Here is a 16822-nt window from a genome sequence, read left to right on the forward strand (position 1 = left end):
ATGTAAACATAAAATTATAATCAACTGCATGCCTCCATCCAATTGAATCTAATAATTAGGTTTAATCAGGCCTTTCATTAAGAGGCAGTACCAGGTACTTTTACCCTTATAAACTACTGAAAGGTATTCCAGAATTTTAAAATTTCATATATTTTTATTAAACAAAATGATGAAAAGTACCTCCTACAAAACCAAAGGTACCTGCATTGCAAAATAAATAATGAAACCCCTGTTTGTTACATAGCACCAAAATAGGAGCACCTCTCGGATTGAATAAATGGTCAACTCTCTCGGATGTTGAGTCAACTGAGGAAGTTGAGTTATTAATTACAATGACAAAAATATTTTCTTTTGATTAATAACATTGATTGTCAAAATTTCACATCTGTTACTGTACATCACACTGATGCAATTTTACAATAATATATGAAATATCAAATTCCTCCCATGTGAATATATATTGAAATTGAAAGTTTATCATAATTAATGAAAAAGGTTCAGCATTCTTGTATAAAGTTTAAAGCTCTTTAATTACACATACCTTTTGTTACTTTAATCAACCAGCAACTTCACATTTACTTGTTCAATGTATTTGCTGTTTAAGAAACTATTTCCAAAATATTGATATAATTGACTGCATAGTTCATTTGTTAATATGACGTCCTTAACACGCTTTGAGACCACAGCTGTGGTTGATTTTCGATTGCCATATGAGCAGCACACGACTTATTTGGCATGGCTTGTGTGTGTGTGTAAATTACTGTCCACTTTAATCATGTAAACAAACACTCCTGACATTCCGATATGTATCAGCTGTTTTCATTCATTGCAGAATTAGTGTGAATGAACATCAAATTCATATTTAATAAAGATATTAAATGTTACGTTTTAGAAAAGTTTAACATATATTATATTCCGCGAAAATCGCTTACACATACTCAGTAACACTCGCCACGTGCCACAAGCGCCATCATGTTTGAAGCCAAACAATAACAATCATCAATGAATGAAACATTGTACCAGTCCATATGAGAACACTGTGACCTTCTAATGACTATTGCCATATCTAAGATTATTCTACTTTATTCACCTTTTACTTCATTATGAAAAATGCAAAGCAAAGTATCACTATTGACTATTTCAACTGACATAGCTAGTGTAAAGTGTACCGGGGATGATTTTCTTCCGTTTTTTAGTGGATTTCCGCTATTTCAAATTCGGATTTTACTGTTCTGATTCCTTTTTTTATTGTATACTAGTATTTACTTCCAATTTTGCCAATTTCCGCTTTGTTTGTTGACCTCATAAAATCATGCCTGGTTTACAGTCAAATATGTACAAATATAGTGCATTTAAGGTGACTGTAATAGGTCACAAAAATGTAAAAAAGTACTGTTATTGTCCTATTAAAATCTAATTAAATCACACAAACTCCATTATATCATTGCTATCGCTCGAGGTAAAATAATGCAGCATAAATGGTTAGCCCATGGTAAGACAATGATAAAATGGAGTTTCCCTGATTTATTTTTTAATTGTAGTAAAAAATGTATGATATATTTGTATTGCAGCCATTTGCTACTGGAAGTCAAGCTGGCAGTCATATTGGTGCCCCAACTAATCCTTATGGAGCGGCTCAGTTTATTCCATTGATGACACATCAGCCTCCATCTCAACTGCATCTACAAGGGTTACAGCAGGTAGGTATCCATCTATTTGTTTGTCCATTAGCATCTTACTAATTTTACATGTCGTTAACTATGCAACTTACTTACCATAGCCACTTGATATTTTGAGAGAAGCTTTTTTGTATGCCATATTGTGGGATTTGATGACACCAAAACTTCCTATTTGACAACTTTGTCAATATTTTGATCATGTGGTGAGCTGAGTACTTAAATTGTCTAGTTTTCATGGGTTTTTTTTGGCGGGGGAGGGGGGTGTTACAGCATCACAGCTGTTCATTTTTTTTTTTCGGATGGTATTTCAGAATTCTATATCTTTTCTAATATGAAGAATTTTTTGTTCACAGGACAACAGTACTGGATCCAGTGCAAGAATCCACTCCCAGCAGACTAGTTCCCAGGCAAAGACAGTCACACCAAAGGGCTATACCACCCAGACTTATTGGGGAACCAGTTAGGTAGACCAATGAGGAACATTGAGGACAGGCTTAAATGGGAAAATGGCCGCTCTTTATTTTGTTGTCTTTTAAACAAATTTTTGTTTTGGTGTTATTTGTCACACTGCTGGGGTTTTTATTATGTGGTTTCCATGAGAAGTTCCCCCTACTTCGGTTGTCGAGTAGAAAATATTTTCGTACGCCTTTGAAGATGCTGTGGATTAATTGTAGTTTTTATGAATTTTTTTTCTGCTTATTAATATTGTTAAGTATTGGAAATGGTCTACATTTTGATGTATAACATCACTGTATATTAATTAATCCATTGTAATCAAGCTAGATTGTGTTGAATGTTCTTATAGAATATTGTTTTTGTGGGTGCCTTAATTGTTTCCCTTCAAGAAAGGGGTTAAGGAATGGCTAAAGGTATCTCTCAGAATTGTCAAAAATCAGATTAACACATGTGTCACCTTTTCATGAGAAATGAAATGTAGAGAACTTGTAACCCTTTAATATTACCCAAAGATTGTAGTTTTAGATACTTATTTGATGAGAAGGGTTGTATTTTTGATATTTGGCAAAAGGTTGCACATTGTTGATATGTCTCTTTTATCACATTGATGGTGATGTTTTTTTTTAAATGCCCAAGCACATTTCAGAGTTCATTTTTGCGTGTAAATATTTTTGTATAGTGGACAAGATCATTTTTCTTCACTGGACATTTCTGGGAGATAATCTTTGAAAATGAAGCTTGATTATTTTTTTTTCTCACCGTTATATTTTTTTGACTGCTGTTGGTTTGAATATTTTGTTGCCGTCTGTATAGTATTTTGTTATATATATTAGAGAGATTAAATGAATTTAGAAAGTGATGTAATAGTATGTTGAAGAAACTTATTTTATTATAATTAAGCCATGGTTACAATAGTACGTTAAACCTGGAAGAGAGAGGCAACTTTATTTTTTAAGATAACAATTGAAGTTCAAAATAATTGAATGAACAGCAGATTAAATTTTTTTTTGTTATTTTGTGTGGATATTTTTCTTAATTACTTGATGTTCGATGTATACCTTATAAAACTAGTGTGCATGTGTATAAATTCATTGTAAAACATAGATATCATCTGTAATGTCATTGGCTAAAAAGTTTATCTTGTAGGAAATTTTTTTGTAAATATATAAATATATATGATCAAGTATGGTAAAACTAACAAAAAAAAATTGCCTTTTAAAGTGGAGCATTGCGTACTGTAATTTCCTATTGTGCTCATAATAAAGAGAAAAATAATGATACTTCCCTGTTGTAGTTAATTATACTCAGTCCCACTTAAGTAGGTGGTATATTGGAAAATAGTTTTGACCTCCTGTCTCTGACTTTCATCATAATTTTTATGGCACCCATGGTTGGATGGATAGATGAAAATTCTCTATGTGGCTTTAAATAAATAGAGTATACATGTAAGGGATTTTTACCTCCTAGGTCAAATTGAGATGTAATCATACACAAGGGAAAATGTACCACTTCGCCTTTACTTCCTGACAAAATCACAATAGGAAAATGGTAATATGGTAAAACCAAGAAATGCACCAGCACATAATGTAAATACATGATAGACCTGAATTCTTATAGAGATCACCAAAAAGGTCATCAACAAGTATAAACACAGCTCTGAAAGGCACCAGCAACAAAAGGACAATAAAATAGAACTGGTGAATTTTGAATAAAGAGTTATCTTACAGAGTCTATGGGTTTTGTTATGTAGAATCCCTAATTAACAATGTAGTATGAAATTTATTAAGTATCAAGTACATTTTTCTAGTTACTGCTTTTCTTCTTAATTTTTTAGTTTGTTATTACATTGTATAATATTATGTCTTATACAGCATTGACTAGTGAGTACTTGTATATGAACAAAATACAAGGAAAATTGGCCCTTCCCTGGGAAACTTATTTCATATTTTGGTGTGTGAGGTGCGCACTACAGGCCTGTGACTTCAGTAAAGCTTTGTTTAATTTGAACACATGTTTTATTATTGCTTTTTGGCAGATATTATATACAATAATAAGTCACAAGACTTTAAAATGTCATGACGTCTATTCAGGAAAAATAGTCCATGATAATACTGTATTCGTATATAGTGTCAAGGGAAGATAATCACAAGTAGTATGGCCCGCTGTACTGATACTTAGATGGGGATGGTGTACCATATGTTTTAATGGCATCAGCTGGGGACATGTGTTTGTTCCTTGAAGGAAATAAACTAACATCACCCTCAGCAGGCATGAGTCTAGCTGTACTACGGTAATCAGAATTATCAGGTGTTGAACACCTTGGCATAGGACTGTTGGTTCGGCTGTAATCAACATAGTTAAAAAGGGGGAATTCACCACCTCCATGATTAGAATTGATGACTGTGGTGTACGGTCTTCTCAGTCCAGATCTTTCCCACGGATGTGAAAACAATTGATCTTCCAGAAAATCTTGTTTAGATTCTGTTCGTTTATTATTTGACTTTCTTTCCTCCTCTATAGGTGCCAGGTGTGAAGGTCGACCGTTTCTTTTCAAGTCTGGCTGAGTAAAACGATTTGGTCTCTGTTCTTTGTGTCTGTCCTTGTATGCTTGCCATGTGATCGATGTAATCTCAGAGCTGGCTATGTTTTCTATTTCCATCGTTGGTTCTGCCCTTTAATACAAAAGATGGTTGTTATTTGAGTTATTGCATCGGACATACTTAAAATATTACAAAATATAGTGTATCAGTTAAGGCAAAAGAAGTACCAGTCCATATAAAATTCAGACACTGCACATGGTGTAGAAAAACCCATGGATCAGACGATGCTTTTTTGGTCTACATATGCTATATGTTTATGTTACAATTGTACTCCCTGTATTTAGATCTATTTCTGAGAAAACTACATTTTAACTTCCCACTAAAAGCAACCAAATCATGAATGATAACTCTTGCAAAGTGCTAATTTCACGTTCAATCTATATAAATTTTATCTCAAAAGCCCAACACTAAATGAAAAACTAAGACTGGTTATGTGACCTATAACGGTTTCTGAACAAGAAATAAAACTTAATACAGTGAGTTTTTGACATGCATGATTTACCTCCCGTCTGATTTGTATAAAGACTGTTACTTAATTGGACAGATCCAGAGATTTTGAAATTGGGGAAGGTCCAGGCTATTTGTTTATTTTTGCCCAAACTACAGGAGAAATTTAACAAAATTGCCCAACAAAAGGTGTGTTTGAACCCTCCCCTGGATACGCCGCTGTCAAATTTAAGTTGTTATGAATATGTTGAATGAGCCTTACCTTCTTTTTATGGCAGTGTTGAAAAGGAATTTTACCAGTAACCATAGCAACTGGAACACAGATATGATAGACATCCCAACAAACAGGGCAGAAAGACCCCCAATCTGCGATAGAAGGTCTAGTAACTGAAAAAAAAACAGTAATATACATCAGAAGCAGATTTATGTTTATCGTGTAAAATGAGTTCAGAAACACGTCTTCCTAAATCGGCCACTTTAATTTAGTGAAGATTTTAAAAAAAAACTTATGACCAAATTATCATCAATATTTAACAAAATCGCACCCGCGCACAGATGCAACAAATACACTCAATTAAAAAACGAAAATGAAATTTAATGGCGAAAATGCTGTTTCGACTAAAGGTTCTTGAAAATAGGGAAAGAGAAAGCCTATTAGCCGTTGTTTACTTACTGATGTCAATCGACTCTCATTTATCTCTTCGTAAACTTCAGGTTGAAGAAATATCGTTACATAGGCCAAGGATGACTGAATTGATGATTTGTTGAATCCTTGACCCAGCAGAGATGATTCCAAGTGCTCAAGATATTCATTTGATGGCCATGGCAGTGTTGAGCCTGTTGTTTCAAATTTTGTTTCGCTGAAATGATAAAAAAAATCACTATTTCAATTTATCAATACAATGTTGTTAAAGCGCATGCATTGTTGAAGTTCGGGGTTGGACAATCAAGGAAAAGTACACTGGCCACTCAATTTGAATATAAATATTGTATGCGCTAATCTTGCTAAATAAATGATAGAGAAAAATTTTTTCCGACGCAGTCGGTATAGTTTCGCTTTTTAGCCTTTGACCTTAAGGACGCTCTTCTATGGAAACGCAAATCACATGATCGCACTTATGTTTCCCGATTGGCTAAATACGGCTAACCTAGTGGCGTTCGAAAAAAACTATCGAAAATTTGAAATAGCGTTCGAAAAAAAACAATCGAAAATTTGACATTGCGTGCAATGTGTTATCTGAAAAAGAACAAAATTTCAATGTGTCGATTATCTTTTTTTAAAGATAGTGTTTGTTTTCAGTATAAATATTTTTTTTTTCAAAAGGCTAGTCTCGATTTTTCAATATTATTAAAATAAGACCTATCAGTTGTTCCATTGCAGCGATATTAAAATAATTATATTCATACTACATTCCAATGAATTATTACATTTTTTTTGTCCACGTGGCTTGTCACAAGAAAAAAGTCGAAGAGGTGAGAGGTGGACGATATATTTACATAAGTTTTGATTGAGAATACACTTACCTGCACTTTGGTTTACAGTCGCATTCCAGTGACCCCATAGAAAGTAATTTCTTCACTGTTCTTGGACAAACATCTATGAAAATATAGGGTTAAAAAACTCGTTTAATTCTTATTTACATTTTCTTGATGTTTTCATTTACTCCTATATTTTTAACTATATACATGGTTTCTACGCACTTGTGCTATTATAATTAAGTAGTCGGTTTATATATATTGTAGGATAATTTTTTTTTAATTTTAAGGTGTCTAAATACAATAAAAGTTTATTTCTGGCCAATAATAAGGAAAGTTGAAAGTTGACTCTAAATTTTGAGAAACCACAGAGATACTCTAAAAACGTGACTTACATTGAAACTTATCATTAACCTGACACTGCGGTCCTGTCTGTCTGTCTGTATGGCACTGACAGTATTTAAACGTCAAAATATCCAGACAGCTCCGCTCACAAACCTGTAACATTTTTAGAGAACTTTGATTTGATCATTGTTTACACACTGTTTCATTGACATAATTCAGTTTTTAGTTCGCTTTTTCGTGCTGCTGGGCTTAATCATGGATAATAGAAATCTGACGACTTGAAAAGAGTCATTATAAATGTTTACTTTTGTCGAGAAATACGGGGGTTAAAACCATGATGATGTCTGTGAAGATTTAGTTGTGGCCTCCTTCATTTTTGTACAACAAAAAAATGCTGACCAAATCATTAATTTTACAGAGTAGCAATACCCAAGGAGATTACAACGATCTAAGCCTTGCCACTTACCAGTCGCGTATATAACGATAGAAGGGGTTCTTATCTACATGTATGGAAGGGGGAAATAACTTCCGAAGTTTAGCATGACTTTCACAATATCCACAACAATTATGTGTTGTGGTAGGAACATCTTGTAAGTTATCAGCGGTGGAACCGGAAATTCCAAAAAGGGAACCCGCTGACTGTCTATGATGGGGCTCACTCCACTGATTTCCCTTATTTTTCTGTATGATATACCAAAATTTCCCAGCAAGCAGCACCAGGAGGTGCAGAACCCCTTTGGACCCACCTTTGGTTCTGTTCACTGAATTGTCTTACCCGAGGATTTCCTGTTTCACTGCAATCAGTAGTGCGTGTAATTGATGCAACCTTCAAAATAAAAAAAAATAAAAAAACAACGAGTTTGATGAAGAATTATATGACTTTCTCCATTTCAAACAATAACGTAAATTTAGTTGAAAACTAGTCTTATATCCAGACTGGTTTATTGAATAAATTATTAAAGCGAATTATGAATTGTGCTGATTATGCGAAAGCTACAGTGTTTCACAAAAAAAAATTATGAGCAAGGTTTTAAGCTGAGACGAAGAACTTGCTTTTTGGTTATTAAAGTTGAAAAGTTGACCGTATTGACTATGTTTCACATTGATTCTGAACCACTAAATTTAATCTTGACCACTATGCCACAAACCTTTCTATTGCGTATTATCAGATGATTGGCTGGGGAAACGACGTGACGACTTGATTGGTCGATAGACTGGTCTGAGGAAAATATAAAGACACCTAGTCCATTACTAGGTGTTAATACTGGAACAGATTCCTGAGGCTCAACATTTAGTATCAATGATACAAAATCTGTAATGGGTAATATAGATCATAGAAACATATTGTCAGTGGGCAATCGGTATTGACACCAATACAATTACACCGTCACCAGAGTAATATCGTAAATCTCATTTTTATTGTTGACAGTTTTACACTGAGTAGATGTCTTTTTTGGAGAAAAGTATTTCAATAATCTTATTCTTTGTTGTGTGTGTCTGTTTTCCCTGTCTGGCATTTGTCTATGGGTTGCATTCTTTAAAACTCCTCTAGAATCTTGGTTCCCTTGATTACTCTAGTTAAATTGTGATGCTAATAATTTCATTCATAATTTTCTTACAACATTTAACTGAATGATACATTGTTATGCAAAGTCAGGAGTTGGTCTTTTTCCAATGTCGTAAAGTTTCGGAGGTAATGGTCAATTACTGCTCTCTACACTGAGAATTTTCAATAAAAAATCTAGGTACCACCTTCCCTTTAATTACAACATTGGTAAACAGATCCATTAATGATCACAGCATAGCAATGTCTTTCTGTTAAGCGTCTACTTAAATGCCATAATATTATTATCTTGATATGCCAAGATACAGCTTTTTTTTTCGCCATTGAAATGGTAAAGTTGCAAAATATATCGTCTGCAAAGAGTTAAAATGAGAAACTGTCGATAGCAGAAATAAAATTTACGCACAACTCTTTGGTACTCAGTGACAGTGATATTATGCATCTCCTGCTATGGATACATCATACGTCGACTAGCCAGGCTGATGTAATGTTTGACGGACGTGTAGATATAATACCGCTACATTTACAATTCCCTTTGTACAATACATCATTCATTTATTTAGTATAAACCTACTTCAAAGTCCTTAGGACAGTTGTTATCAGAAACAACCCTTAACGTGTAACCTAAGCCTTTAAAAAGGTCACAGAAACGTTTTAAATATTATCAATAATTCATATTCTCCTCGAGCATGTAATTGAAGCAAAGACAATATTTCAATTTATTCGCACTTAGAAAATAATTGATTTTTTTTCTGAAACTTTACCTGTGTAACTTGAAGCGTTTAATGTTGCGCAGTTGCCTAGATCTTGGTCTGTATTGGTTGTCACGCTGAAAATACAAAAGATACCTAATCAAACGCAAAGAAGATAAAAAAGCTTCATGGAATTTATTGAACTTGAAGGTATTTTAGTTAAATCGATGTAAAAATGTTGTGAGCAGTTGTATAGCAAGATGATGGAATACACGTGTTGAAAAGCATGCAGTGAATAATTCTTTCATTAAAAAGTTCCTTTGTCAACATTTCTACACGTATGGGTAAATGGGAAAATGCTCCATCACCAATTTGTGAATAGTGACTTAGATCGTACTTATTCTAATGGTATTTTCACTATATAATCTTGCAATATCCAAGCTCTAAATGATACATTTACATATTCAGATATTACGTAATGGGGTGGGGGGGGGGGGTTCGTATATTACTTTGTATGTCTTCTTCTTTAGTGATGGAATGTACTTTACGGTCATGTAGAATCCTTACAAATGACTGAAATATCTTGAGATAGGAAAAATAAACAAGGGAAAACAATTCTGAAGGTGCCATAACTTGTGTTATTTTTGATTTGTATTGTTTTTTGTTTGATATGGAGTATTTACAGGTTTAGCTTTTCGAAGAACAAAATAATTGTTAACACGATTATGCGATATTTTTGAAAATTTCTTACGTAAGGTCAAGTAGTTGAATTTGATTTGCTATGTAAGTAAAGTGAGTATATCAGCTTTTCCTTACACCTATCAATACAAAAGCATACAAAGAGCATAAAACCACATACTTTCACAAAAAAAAAAAAAAAACTAAACTAAACTAAACAAAACAATAAAAGGGAAGCACACAATACAAAGTAAATTATCAATGAAATATTAAAAACCAAAATGATTAAACGGTCGGGTTATTACTAAAAGGACATTCACAATGGGCGTGAATTCGTGACAGGTTTTCCTATTATGTAAAAATACTTTCAACTAAATGAAAGTCATATCTAGTTTGTAATGGTTTCTTTTGGCATTTAATTGTCTCTACACCTTATGATTCTTTAGAAATGATGACAGTCCTTTTCAATCAATTCAACAATGTCGTATATTTATAAAGTGCACATTCATCCTAGATTTATTTGTATCTGCTTACAAAATGTGCATTACTTTTTCAAATATTTATTTTGATTCTGTTAGTATTCTATTAAAAAAAAACAAAAGTAAAACATACAAACAAAACAAACAAACAAACTAAATAATCATGCTTCTTGTAAATGCGTCGCATTCTCTTTGAAATTGATATAACAGATATGGAGGTGATAGTGTACTTGGCATCAGTTGTGAACACTGATTTTGCGCAACTGACATGAGTGAGACATTTTGAGCATATACTACATTATAGCACTAAAGTAAAAAAAACAAAAAAAAAAACGTTAGAACGTGATCTAAAGTCCAAGCCATAACAGTAAATAGAAGATTATGAACAACACTCATGAAGACAGGGGGTTAGTCTTATAAATGAAACCAAATTAAAATGGATCAACAGTTAAATTTTGATGCAGTTTGTTCACTTTCGTGTGTAGTTATGTACTGCCCTCCCCTTGAGTTTCCCTGCCCAACGACAATTGTTCAGACTTAATCGGAAATTGACCTCTTATTACAATCCGCCTTTCTTCGGTAATGATTTCACGTCTTCAGATGTGTTGAATGATTTCAAGCGACGTTATCAGATTGTCAAATGACGTTATCATTAAATTTGATAATGTCCGAGAATTTCGAAAGGCCTGTTTGCAGCGGTTGGTAATAGATGAAACGAAAGACTGCCGCTGCGTGGAGCTTGACTATACAAAATATATATATAATCTCGATCCTAAAATATATGGCCCATGATGTAACCTAGTTGTATAATTCAAATTAAATCGCATGACCCCTAAAGCTAATCTTGTTATAAATATAAATACAAAATGTATGTAATTTATTAATGCAATCATAATTTCTAATACAGTTGATTTACTGATTACTAAAGCCTGGGAGCATTCGACACAGTAAGAGAACAACCATTCCATTTTATTGGCGGAACATGGGTTCCGAGCATATTTGTCAAATAATTAGACAGGACTAAGACCCACAGTACGAATTTAATGAAATTGATCTACATGTAACGTCCCAGTTATAACATGCTTTTGCCTTAAAGGTTAATCATTCTAATTTAAAGAATCCAGGAGATTTGATAGTTGCCTCCGCTTTTTCCGCCTAAGTCAATCTAAACAATATCAATAGTCTATTTAATCATGAATGAGAGTTGCAAATGTCGATTAAAAGCTGTTTTATACATAATAGTGAAATGTGTTAAAATATATAATAGATGGCGTGCAGAGCCACTGTCACCAAAATCTCATTTTTTAATGTCTACAGTTCTCCATTTTCAATTTCAACAGATAAAACCTTTTGAAATACATGTATTTCAATAAAACTTAACGTTAAATCTGGTCAAATTGTATTTATTACAGTTATAGCTTTCTCTAAAAGATTAAAAGAATGACACATTGTTATACCAAGTCAGAAATTGACCGATTTTTCCAACGCCGAAGAGTGTCGAAAGTATTGGTCAGTTAGAGCTCTCCATACCGAAAAAATTTTGCTTTCCTTATAAAGTATTGTGGTGGTGGTGGTGGTGTGTGTGTGTAAGGGGGGGGGTCACTATCCGATTTCAGCATAAATTAAAACGCTCCTTTTTATTAGTCATTTAGTTAAAGAAAAGTATATAATGTTCATTTTTACCGAGTTTAAAAAATTATTTCTATTGAAATACTTTTTTTTTTTAAATGCGTCTTTTGCGAAAAGTAGAATTAAACAATGTTGACAGTAAAAATAAATTTTGTGCACAATACTTTGATGACAGTGAATAAATATACTAAGTATGCCCCAAGCGAGTAAGCGTGAGTGTTGTTAAATGGCATTTTACTAATAGGCGCGTTTCTATGATGAATCTACCGAATATCTAAATATCTTAGACATCGACGAAAAATTCGTCTGATTCAAGTGGTAAATCGATAAAATAGTTTATAATGTCCAAATGATCTTACGTTTATTGTAGTGACTCGTTGAACTACCAAATGTATGAATTCTAGAATAGCGAAAAGATCCAAACCAAACTGATAAAAAAGAAGACAAATATAAAGAATTCTCCTACGTAAGGAGCTAAATAAATGAAATCCCGCCCACTTTAAAGTTCAAATATGGAAGAAGCATATATAGAAAAACAATGGAAAATGAAAACGAGGTTCAGACATAGGTATACTACAATACGTCCGTTTAAAGATGAGCGTATTAAATGCATATCGTGGTTTTAAAATTACAAGTGTGACAGAAACGAAGAAGTAAGCTAATGAGGTATAATTACATGTACATATCATTTAAAAACAAGGATACAATAATTTTTAATAGAAATCCCCAGTATTCTCTGCGTGTAATGATTCATAAAAAAATAGACATATAACGATATCGCATTGTTTTGACACAATTAAATACTTATATTTCATATTCACTAAATTTTATGGATGAATTTTAATAACTTGTGTAGGACTACGAGCCTTTTGTACAAACATGCAGTTAATATTTTTGCAAAATCATCAACCTATTAAACGAAATGAATAATTTGTTTAAACTTTTTCCTCTGACACTTGAGATGCGACAAACGAATTGTACCTCCCCAACGGGAAGACTAATTACGTACGTTGCGTCAAAGACATATTGTGTATTATTATATAATTATTCCTTTGTGTCTCTTTGAAGGTTGCGAAATATGTAGATTTCAATAGATACTAAGCGACGTATGTATAAACCTGGTTATTAGTCATGGACTATGAAATTGAATTAATGAAAACGAAATAAAAACTACCAATTTATGGGCTTATTCAGGAGAATAAAGGGATAAACTATACCAATAAAGTATACCAAGGTTTAGAATACAAAGTATGCTTGAGACCGGTGTTTCAAAGGACGAAAACGTATAAAGAAGAATATGGTTATAGTAAGGAAAAAATGAATCTTGCCCTTGTATTGACGACGAACTCGTTATCCATTCGCGTATTTGTATCGTTCGAGAAAAATATATACTCAAACTGGTACCATTCGTGGGAGGATGCATGTGGTGATCCAGGAATTGAATATGCTATACAGTCAAAGAAATTATGAAACATATCATGCCCTCCATAAATCTAAAGATATACAAAAGAACCCCTTTCTTTGAATATTATAGGGAATGAAATCAGGAAGTTTGTAATGCAACCCGGTTACCACAGACAACTTACCACATAGATAAAAACAAACAACTTACAAAGAAAACAAACAAACAAATCTACATAGAGTTGCAATAAAATCCTCAACTATAAAATTCTTTACAAGTAATATAATGAAGGACGTACACTGACACATACAGTTACAATAGAAGCTAATGTTACAACAAAAATCTTTGTAATGTTTTAGTCAATAAAAAAGAATGGGAAAACAAAAAAATTGTGTATATTTTCAAATGAGTATAACAAAATGCACGCATAACTGTACATATAAGTATTTTACCTTGATTGACAATCTCTTCCATTGCTTTCACGGCACTGGACTACCATGTCGTTTGGCTGATGTCCAAATTGCCGAATTTCAGACAAAGATGGATTAACAGCATCCCTCCATATTTCAAATCCATATGTCTTACTAGCTCCATACAGACTCTCCCAATCGTCGGACTTCGTCATACCAGCATATGGAAGAAAATCGTGGTTAAGGTCGGACACGAAGTCATCAATACCACCACCTAAAGCTCGTTGTAGTATCGGCCAAATTTCTTTAGTTTCCAATAATAATTTAGCAGATGAATATTGTTGAGGATTGAATGACCCAAAGTCTATATTGGCAAGTTTTGACAGTCTGGATGATTGCAACAATTTCGACCTTTTGAAAACATTTAGATTGCATATAGAAATGTACGTAGAAGGAATTCTTTTATTAGAAAGTGTTGAAGATTTGAGCTGTAAATAGTTATCCTGATTAATGTAACCGTTGATTGACAAATACAACATAAAAACTAAACCCCCAGCTGAAACCAAAGCGATCAAGAACCACACCGCGCACTCTAGACTGTTTCTAGTCGAACCGGCGAAGTGCAAGCCATGAATGTCAAGAGCCCGTAACCAGTATTGCATTTTTGCTCTTTTTGAGTTGTTTGATTTTGCACCAAGTGATTTCCATTCGTTCGATTGCATTTTTTGGTCTTTCTGTCTTTGCTTATCACTGTCTGTTAGCGAAGTAAAATATCGTTCACATCTATCCTTCCAGTTACTTCCTTCCTCGTCCATTTTGATACAAACTCTTGATGGGGTTTCTCTATTGTTGTGCTAGGCAGCTGTTCAGGTTTCAAAAGGCTTAGTCGTAGTTGTTCATATACGCATAACTTTCAAAATGTCTGCTGTTTTTTTTTTATCTATTTGGTAGACAATTTTATATTCTACGCCCGTCTGAATCCGTAAATTAATACAAGATGTCTGATGAAGCCATGGCCAAATATTTGCCTCTTACAATCGTTAATTCATGAATAAGAGTATGCACCTGAAATTCCGAAACTACGCATACACAGTTTCGGAAGAAATATTGTTAATAGATCCAAGATTTCTACGAAGTATACATACTAAGTACCCAAAAAACCGCTTTTCGTTTGGGCTATTTAATGGTTTTAAATCCAGCGGTGAACTCCGTCTACTAAAATTAACACCCAAGTGTTTTAAAATAGTTGACTTCTTCTGCTAAATACACTTAATCCATATGTTCCGTCTGCATATAAGATTTAGAAGTTAAAAAGCTAAATTGCAATCCCCGTTACTTCACAGCTAATTGTCACCGTAGAACTATTGTATAGCAAATAACAAATCTCATTTATATTCCACGGTTAGTTGACTCCGATTGATTTAAAAATATATATATAAATTCAATAAATCTAATGATGTAACAGTCATTACTAAAAAGATAACTATATATCGCCTGAAGTTTCAAAGACAAGTACCCTTAAGACTTTTAAAGCGATTATCACACTGATTAAACCACATTTCCAAAATTAATATAGATCATTTGGAATTTTAGGTATTTTAAAACATCTTTAAATCAATACTATTTCCAAGGATGTTGTATTCAATAATGGAATCTACAATTCAGTTATATTCTTGCATTTGAATAGTAGCGGGTATTTTATTCGACTTCACACATATCGTCGGTAAACGCCAACAACGAATTCGAATTAGTACATGCTTAAAAATACAATGACATTTTTATTGTGACATTATCTCCCATGAAACAATAGTATTGGTTTCAAGGTGTAGATTTCAATAAAGAATAATCTTAAAATCTCGTGTCATGTTACATGATCTTTTGACAATGAGTCGCTCATTCATGATACATGATAAAAGTCACCACGTCATTTAAACAACAGAAATTATGAAATATAAAATTACACTTTTTAATTGTGAAACAATGATTCCATATCGTGTAAAATATTTTAAGCCTGGGATAGGCTATCTAAAAACGTCCTTACGTGGCAAAGCATAATCAGCATTTTCAATTCTTTAAACAATCCTGATAAAACGAAATTGATATTTAAATGCACTTACACTACAAACTTCCTTCTTGAAATTTATGATTTGATTTTCTTTTAAGTGTAATACTTCAATTGTTGTTCCATTGTTTTATTTTTGTCGATAAAAAACTATTAAGTATCAAAAATCAAGTAAAAAACGAGCAAGTTAAAACATCAGGTTTGGATTAACATGTTAATAAAACAAACCAATGAATCATAACCGACTTCCGATGAACAAACAAATTGCAATCATGTAAATAACATGTTAAATGCACCAAATAGAAACCTGGCTAATCTGAAACCTTTAGTCTAACTTATAAAAATCCTTGGAATCATGTTTGATCTGACAATTTTTCGCACTTACAAATTAACATTTGCATTGCTGTTTTCAAGAGTAATCAAGGGAACCAAGGTTATAGCGGTAATCAAAAGAATGTAATCCAGGGACAAAGACCAGACATGGAAAACAAAATAAAACCTTGAATAAAAACAAAAACAAGAACAGAAACTGCACCTATAAAAGACAAGATTTTGTAGTCTTGTAGTCTGAATGTTAATGTGTTTGTGAGCAGAAAGATTCCATTGTATATTGGAAGCAAAAAATAAAACACAACTTGAAATATACATTTTCCCCCTTTTTTTGCACAATATTGGTATACTGTCAACATACTATGAATAAAAAACATTTTTTTGGTCCACAATTACTAAACCATTACTTCTTACAAAAATTAATCCAAGCATCCCTTTTCATGATATAAAAGAACCTTGTATTAACACCAGTTCCCTCACTAATGTTTGAGCTAAAATGCAGAAACTAAGTGTCTTTAAACACACACCATCACAATTTTATACTATTATTCATCTCAAATTGTTGGAGTGGTA

General features: G+C 33.0%; 2 protein-coding genes across 10 annotated transcripts in view; one reads left to right on the forward strand and one right to left on the reverse strand.

Moving 5' to 3' along the window:
• Positions 1 to 3415, forward strand: part of LOC148621066 (uncharacterized) — a 30443-nt gene extending 27028 nt beyond the window's left edge. For all 9 annotated transcript variants that reach the window (XM_088575092.1, XM_088575084.1, XM_088575087.1 and 6 more), the window contains 2 exons: positions 1572 to 1700; positions 2033 to 3415. In XM_088575092.1, coding sequence (XP_088431218.1) covers positions 1572 to 1700; positions 2033 to 2143 — 240 coding nt within the window. In that variant the 3' untranslated portion in view covers positions 2144 to 3415. The remainder of the gene's footprint in view (positions 1 to 1571; positions 1701 to 2032) is intronic.
• A 565-nt stretch (positions 3416 to 3980) lies between these two features.
• Positions 3981 to 15600, reverse strand: LOC148621067 (bile acid-sensitive ion channel-like). The gene is made up of 9 exons (XM_088575094.1): positions 13900 to 15600; positions 9332 to 9396; positions 8152 to 8315; positions 7779 to 7829; positions 7054 to 7156; positions 6707 to 6779; positions 5856 to 6042; positions 5445 to 5569; positions 3981 to 4807 (listed from the first exon to the last, which is right to left on the reverse strand). Exons 1-9 carry the CDS (start codon positions 14670 to 14672, stop codon positions 4279 to 4281), a joined length of 2070 nt encoding a protein of 689 aa, XP_088431220.1. The 5' UTR covers positions 14673 to 15600; the 3' UTR covers positions 3981 to 4278.
• Between the last annotated feature and the right edge of the window lie 1222 nt (positions 15601 to 16822).

This window comes from Perna viridis, chromosome 3 (assembly GCF_037379345.1).
Source record: "Perna viridis isolate PV_CMFRI_1.1 ecotype Kerala chromosome 3, ASM3737934v1, whole genome shotgun sequence".
Taxonomy (NCBI): domain Eukaryota; kingdom Metazoa; phylum Mollusca; class Bivalvia; order Mytilida; family Mytilidae; genus Perna; species Perna viridis.

Bases quoted from the DNA above. Each gene is read 5' to 3' on its own strand.
- LOC148621067 (XM_088575094.1), bottom strand. From the start codon at position 14,672: ATGGACGAGGAAGGAAGTAACTGGAAGGATAGATGTGAACGATATTTT. The intron at 8,316-9,331 runs GTAAAGTTTCAG...TACCCATTACAG, and splicing joins AAACGCTTCAAGTTACACAG to ATTTTGTATCATTGATACTA. The intron at 6,780-7,053 runs GTAAGTCACGTT...ATATTTTCATAG, and splicing joins GGTTAATGATAAGTTTCAAT to ATGTTTGTCCAAGAACAGTG.